Genomic DNA, 7,059 nt, shown 5'->3' with positions numbered 1-7,059 from the left:
AGTAGCTGGGACTACAGGTGCCCGGCTAGTTTTTTTGTATTTTTTAGTAGAGACGGGGTTTCGCCGTATTAGCCAGGATGGTCTCGATCTCCTGATCTTGTGATCTGCCCGTCTCGGCCTCCCAAAGTGCTGGGATTACAGGCTTGAGCCACCGCGCCCGGCTAAACTCAGTTTCTTAAATGACTTGTGTCATTTGTAACTTGGAAGTAGGCTGGGTAGCACAATGGGGCCCAGCCAGGATAGAAGGCAGAGCCCCATGCATTCTTGCCCTTCCTCTTCTGGCCCTCACACGCGAGTGTGCTCTGCTGCTCCAGCGTGCCCCATCTTCACTCCACGGCCCCTTCTGTCCTCTCAGGGACCAGCAGCGCTCAGTGTCTGCTGAGCCCAGGAGAGGAATTTGCCTCAGGAAGAACCTTCTGTGGGTTTTGTGTTTGGAAGGCGATGAGCAGAGATGAAGGACTGCGACTTGGGCGTGTGGATCGGGGTGGGATTTCTGTTTGAGCCAGGCAGCATTCTTCCTTCCTTCCTGTCCTGGCCTCACCATGCTCCTTTTGGGAACTGTTTCTCCTCTGCAGGGTCAGTCAGTAAAAAACCATGGCTCACTGTTGGGCCTACCTGGGCATCTCTGACTGCTGGGAAGCATCTCTGCAGGGTAGCCTACAAATCTGAACACTTCCCATGAGGGGGGCTCCCAGGCAGTGATCCCACGTTAAGAAACCTGTTACCAAATGTAAAATTTCGCCTAAACTGCAAGGAAAGCCTTGGTCCTGGGTAATTGCTGCTTTAGAATATTGTGGCTCTTTTCCCCTCCCCACCAGGTGTTTTTTCATCGCTCAGTCCTATGTGCTGGTGAAGAAGTGGAGCGAAGCCCTTGTCCTGTATGATAGAGTCCTGAAATATGCAGACGAAGTACATTCTGATGCTGGCGCCTTCAAGAACAGCCTAAAGGTGAGACGTTGGCCTCTCCTTGTTTGCAAGCCCTGGCAGGTTATGGAGTCGGCTGTGGAGGAGCTGCGAGGGTACAACAGCTGGGCTCCACCTCAGGCTGGTCCTCCCTCGCTGCCCATGGGACCTGGTATAGCCCTGACTGCCCAGGAGCTGCAGGCTGTGTCACTCATGGGTGTGCTCCAGCCCTGAGGAGGATTTAGGTATGAAGAAGGGAAGGCATTTTTCTGATATAAAAGAAACAAAAACCACCACAGGAAAACCTGAAGTATTGCTCTCAGACTTAACTACACGTTGAAATCTCTTAGGAAGATTGTTTTCAAGGTAGATGTCTGGGTCGCACCCCAGAGATTGCGGTTCTCATCAGTGTGAGGGGTCTGAAGTGGGCATTGGGACTTTGAAAGGCCCTAGTGGTTCTGACGTGCAGCGAAGTGAGAAGCACCGGTGAAGCCGTCCTGCAGGGCCTGTGCGAGAGCAGCAGTGGTAGCGAGGCCTGGCCAGGAATGCAGCCTGTCTGCTCCCACCTGGAACCTTCTGCTTGTTTTTTTTCTTTCTTTCTTTCTTTCTCTCTTTCGACAGGGTCTCACCGTCACCCAGGCTGGAATGCAGTGGCACTATCATAGCTCAGTGCAGCCTTGAACTCCCCGGCTCAAGTTACCCTCCCACCTCAGCCTCCTGAGTAGCTGGGACTACAGACATGAGCCACCATGCCAGGCCAATTTTTATTTTTTTGTAGAGATGGGGGGGTCTCACCATGTTGCCCAGGCAGGTCTTGAACTCTTGTCCTCAAGCAATCCTCCTGCCTCTGCTTCCCAAAACCTTGGGATTGGAGGCATGAGCCACCATGCTGGCCAGTATCTGCATTTTAACAAAATCCCCAGGCCATGTGGGGGTCCATTAAAGCTAAGGAAATGCTTGATCTAAAGAACAGCCCCAGGGCCGGGCGCAGTGGCTCACGCCTATAATCCCAGCAGTTTGGGAAGCTGAGGTGGGCAGATCACTTAAGGTAAGGAATTCGAGACCAGCCTGGGCAACATGGCGAAACCCTGTGTCTACAAAAATACAAAACATTAGCCAGGTGTGGTGGTGCACACCTGTAATCCCAGCTACTCGGGAAGCTGAGGCAGAAGAATCACTTGAACCTGGGAGGCAGAGGTTGCAGTGAGCCGAGATCACACCACTGCACTTCAGCCTGAGTGACAAAGCAAGACTCCATCTCAAAATAAATAAACAAAGCGCAGCCGTGGAAGGCTTGCTTTACTTTACTTTTTTTTTTTTTTAAGATGGAGGATCGCTCTGTCTACCAGGCTGGAGTGCAGTGGCACGATCTCGGCTCACTGCAACTTCTGCCTCCCAGGTTCAAGCGATTCTCTTATCTCAGCCTCCCAAGTAGCTGGGACTATAGACATGTGCCACCAAGCCCAGCTAATTTTTGTATTTTTAGTAGAGACAGTTTCACCATGTTGGCCAGGCTGGTCTCAAACTCCTGACCTCAAGTGATCCTCTGACCTCAGCCTCCCAAAGTGCTAGGATTACAGGCGTGAGCCACCACGCCTGGCGCTTTACTGATTATTGAATGACGACTAGCTTCTTAAGCTTGTGGCCTACTGTGATGATATAGAACTTGTTGCAACATCAGCTGGTCTGAGGAATCCATGTATATTTGACAAGTAGAGACCATTTAGAAAAGCAAGCACAGGCCGGGCGCGGTGGCTCAAGCCTGTAATCCCAGCACTTTGGGAGGCTGAGACGGGCGGATCACGAGGTCAGGAGATCGAGACCATCCTGGCAGACACGGTGAAACCCCGTGTCTACTAAAAATACAAAACAAAAAACTAGCCGGGCGAGGTGGCGGGCGCCTGTAGTCCCAGCTACTCGGGAGGCTGAGGCAGGAGAATGGCGTAAACCCGGGAGGTGGAGCTTGCAGTGAGCTGAGATCCGGCCACTGCACTCCAGCCCGGGCGACAGAGCGAGACTCCGTCTCAAAAAAAAAAGAAAAAAGAAAAAAGAAAAGCAAGCACAGGTTCCTGTTGATGGAGTCACGCCAGCGTAGGAGCTGCTGGATCCTGTGCAAGCTCAGAGGGGTGGAGAAGAGCTCTCTGCCTTCAGAGAGCTTGTAGTTTTGTTGTAGCCACAGGCTGGCATGCAGGAGCCCACGTGTGGATGCAGAAGAAGGGAAAGAGACCCCATGCAAAGGCAGAGTTAGGAAAGAGCAGAGGGATGTGGGCGGGTGGGGGTGACAGGCGTGGCAGCGTCACCGACGTGGAATATCATCTTGGGACACGGTGCAAACCAGTGTGGCCCAGATTTCATGTGCTGAATTGCTTTGTGGGGGAAGTGTCAGAGAATGGAGGCGGGAAGGGTTCTGTGGTATCCAGACCTTCTCGGGTCATTCCCAATATGCCAAGCAAGCGACTGAGGCCGGGAAAATTCATCACCCTCGCTGAAGCAGTGGGATGTAACGACGAAGGCCCTTGAGCCAGATGGCCCAGCCCTTTACCCCAGCCCGCTGCCACTTGTGGGCATGGCCAGCACATTGCCTAACCTCTCCATGCTTCCGTTTTCTCGTCTGTAAAATGGGAGTGCAAACTGCCTCAGGATTATTGAGAAGGTTAAGCTAGTGATTATGTAACCTGCTTAGAATAATGCCTGGCACACTGTTTTACTGTATAATAAATTTATTAATATTATCAACATCATCTTTATTTCCAGGCATTATTACTTAAGCCGTGGCATAGCTTTTCCCGTTTAAAACAGACTAGCGTTTTTAGTTTTGTTTTGTTCTAATAGGGAGAACCATTTAGAAAGTCAAAGTCCTATGAAAATACCAGTGGGGTCGCTTAACTCAGGTTAGGTTGGTGTGCTCTGACCTGGCCCTGACTCGGGAGTACACATTTTCTAAATCTTACAGGACCTACCTGACGTGCAAGAGCTCATCACTCAAGTGCGGTCGGAGAAGTGCTCCCTGCAGGCCGCAGCCATCCTTGGTGAGCCCCCTGCCTGGCCTTTGTATCCCCAGACTTTCCTTCCTGCCACCCCCCTTCTCTCCCACAGCCCACACTACTGTTTTAAGGTTGAAAGGGTTGTCTCGGTTCATCTGTAAGAGGTTTCTTTTTCCTGGCTTTTACTTGTGCCAGATGGGCATCAGATCGTGTAGAAGCATTTCGAGATGCGCTGTTACACTGGCCCTTCTCCCTGTTACTGTCCTCGTGCAACTGTGCTGGCTTCACTGGGCCAACAGCGTTGGATCTGGGATTGATCTGTTTATCTCCACCACTTCTCAGCAGGAGACAGGACTGGCTTCCCCACGTACTGGCTCCTTTTGCTTTTGGGATGTAGGGGCCACCTGTGTGATAGGCCTCATTTGTGAGTAGTGTGCTATTATAAATCATTGTTCTTACTGAATCCCTGTGAAACTTTCAGATGGAAACGATGCTCATCAAACAGAGACCTCCTCTTCCCAAGTCAAGGACAATAAGGTAAGTCTGGGCTGTAGTTTTTGAGGATTACAAAGCAGGATTAGTGACAAGCTAGAAATCCATGCTCATTGTAGAGCAGTGGACCCTACATTTCTCAGGAGACCCCCACCTCCCTCCCTTCTCTTCCCCCACCTCCAAGCTTCCTGCATAAAGCTTCCTAGATGTCAGATCATCCCCGGGAAGAGGGTTGAGGAACCTGTACCTGGACAGAGTAGCACCCGTGGGTAGGAGCTCTCACTCGTAACATGGCCAGCAGACCTGTACCCCAGTCCTAGCCTGCCCCTCTCTCAGCCTCTCTGGGTTTCAGTGACTCTGACTGCAAGACAGGGATGTGGTAGCCCCTCCTCATAGGAGGCTGTCAGGATTGAGTGAGTGAGTGAGATGGCGCCTGTAAAGCTCTGAACCAGGCAGTCAGCACTCAAGAAATGTTCACCAAGGGTGTTCTGTGACGGATGCCTACATACGTCTCTTTGATTTGACTTCCAGCCTCTGGTTGAACGGTTTGAGACATTCTGCCTGGACCCTTCCCTTGTCACCAAGCAAGCCAACCTTGTGCACTTCCCACCAGGCTTCCAGCCCATCCCTTGCAAGCCTTTGTTCTTTGACCTGGCCCTCAATCATGTGGCTTTCCCACCCCTTGAGGACAAGTTGGAACAGAAGACCAAGAGTGGCCTCACTGGATACATCAAGGGCATCTTTGGATTCAGGAGCTAACCAGGCTCTTCCTCAGGGGTGGGGGAGATTCTGACTCTTAATCTGTATTGTGAGAAAATCCCAGCAAGTTCCATGATATTAAATCCAGGTCTGCGTTGGCCCGGGGCAAGAGTTTAACATCTTCGGCCCTGCATTCCTACATCTTGTGTTTGTACACATTTTTAAGCAGCGTGTTAGGAGAGCACCCTGTCGTCTTCTGGTAAATGTGTGCGGGGTCATCCTGTCTCCTGTGCCTCCTGGGAGAGGGGCCGCTGCTGTCTGGTGCCCTGTGAGCTGTGGTTGCCTTTGGTAGTGATGCGTTCAGGAGGCCACACCAGGCACAGATGGGGCCTTGAAACGCTTTGTCATGCTTCTTCAGTACCATGGATTTGAAATGAACTCATCCTTGCTGTGAGCATCCAGGATCCCTTGAAAAGTTTATCTATGACTATGAAACTGGCAACGTCACCCCAGAATTACGGTCAGCCTTATTCCCTTCACCTCCCAGTGAAGGCTAAGAAGTTTCAGACAAGCAGAGAGCTCTATTTTTAGAAGAAATATGTTACACTCAGAAATGATGAAACCAAATCTTATATTAAAAGGCAAAGATGATGGAGACTGTGCCCATTTCTTATGTGCTCTCCCTCATGTCCAGTCCCTGTTCTCTCCTCGGGAGCCTGGTGTGTGAACCCAGTGAGGTCAAGTGTAACCTGACTTACCAGCAACTAGGTGTGGCTGATGCCAGATACAGATGTTAGAGGCACTATTTTTCAGGAGTTCCCAATGTGTAATTTTTTGATGCCATTACATTTTAATCCCCTTCTTTACTCCCCTTTTTTTCTTAGTCATCCCTTTTCACTTCTATTATAACATCAATAATAGAAGTCACAAAAACAATGTAAGAAAGCAAGGAATAAAAGTGATTTAAACATGTACCTGACACTTATGATTCCCTTTGGAAATCAAAACTCACCTGTCACGTAGGAAAGAAAATTTCTCGCCACGAGAAATGTTGGCTTAGTTGTTTTCAGTTTTTGAGCAAATCCGATGACTGGAAGAAAAGGCTGACTGGTTAAAAATCCAAGAGCATGGTTTCAGGATGGCATTGTAACTCCGCCAGGGCTCTTTTGCCCGCTGCCCAGATGGAGCTGATTCATCGAAACAGAGCAATTGTAATAGAAAGTTTAATTCACACAGAGCCGGCTAAACAGGAGACTGGAGTTTGTTACTACTCAAATTGGTCTCCCAGAAAATTCAGAGACTGGGAATTTTAAGGATAATTTGATGGGTAGGGGGTCTGGAAGTGGGAAGTGCTGATTGGTCAGGTTGGAGATGAGGTCATAGGGATTTGAAGCTGGCCTCTTGTGCTGAGTTGGTTTCCTGGGCGAGGGCCACAAGACCAGATGAGCCCGTCTGGATGGATGGTGCCAGCTGATCCATAGAGTGCAGGGTCTGAAAAATATCTCAAGCACCATTCTTAGGTTTTACAACAGTGATGTCATCATCCCTAGGAGCAACTGGGAAGGTTCAGAATCTTGTGGCCTCTGGCTGCATGACTCCTAAACCATAATTTCAATTCTCGTGGCTAATTTGTTAGTCCTGCAAAGGCAGTCTGGTCCCCAGGCAAGAAGGAGGTTTATTTCCGGAAAGTGCTGTTACCATCTTTGTTTCAAAGTTAAACAGTTAAACTGTAAGCTTCTCCCAAAGTTAGTTCAGCTTATTCCCAGGAATGAACAAGGACAGCTTGGAGATTAGAAGCAAGATAGAGGCTGGGCACAGTGGCTCACACCTTTAATCCCAGCACTTTGGGAGGCCGAGGCGGGCGAATCACAAGGTCAGGAGATCGAGACTATCCTGGCTAACTTGGTGAAACCCCGTCTCTACTAAAAAATACAAAAAATTAGACGGGCATGGTGGCGGGCGCCTGTAGTCCCAGCTACTC

At 50.0% G+C, this 7,059-nt stretch overlaps 1 protein-coding gene across 1 annotated transcript in view; it reads left to right on the top strand.

Moving 5' to 3' along the window:
• The window catches only part of SRP68 (signal recognition particle 68kDa), a 61,617-nt gene extending 55,882 nt beyond the window's left edge, over positions 1-5,735 (top strand). Inside the window, 4 exon segments of the mRNA XM_011933088.1 lie at positions 819-948; positions 3,857-3,932; positions 4,369-4,424; positions 4,911-5,735. Coding sequence (XP_011788478.1) covers positions 819-948; positions 3,857-3,932; positions 4,369-4,424; positions 4,911-5,138 — 490 coding nt within the window. The 3' untranslated portion in view covers positions 5,139-5,735.
• The last annotated feature ends 1,324 nt before the right edge of the window (positions 5,736-7,059 follow it).

The sequence above is a fragment of the Colobus angolensis genome, unplaced genomic scaffold, assembly GCF_000951035.1.
Source record: "Colobus angolensis palliatus isolate OR3802 unplaced genomic scaffold, Cang.pa_1.0 Scaffold1, whole genome shotgun sequence".
Taxonomy (NCBI): Eukaryota; Metazoa; Chordata; class Mammalia; order Primates; family Cercopithecidae; genus Colobus; species Colobus angolensis.
The sequence above is the reverse complement of the archived record's forward strand: the minus strand, read 5'-3'. Positions and strand labels throughout refer to the sequence as shown.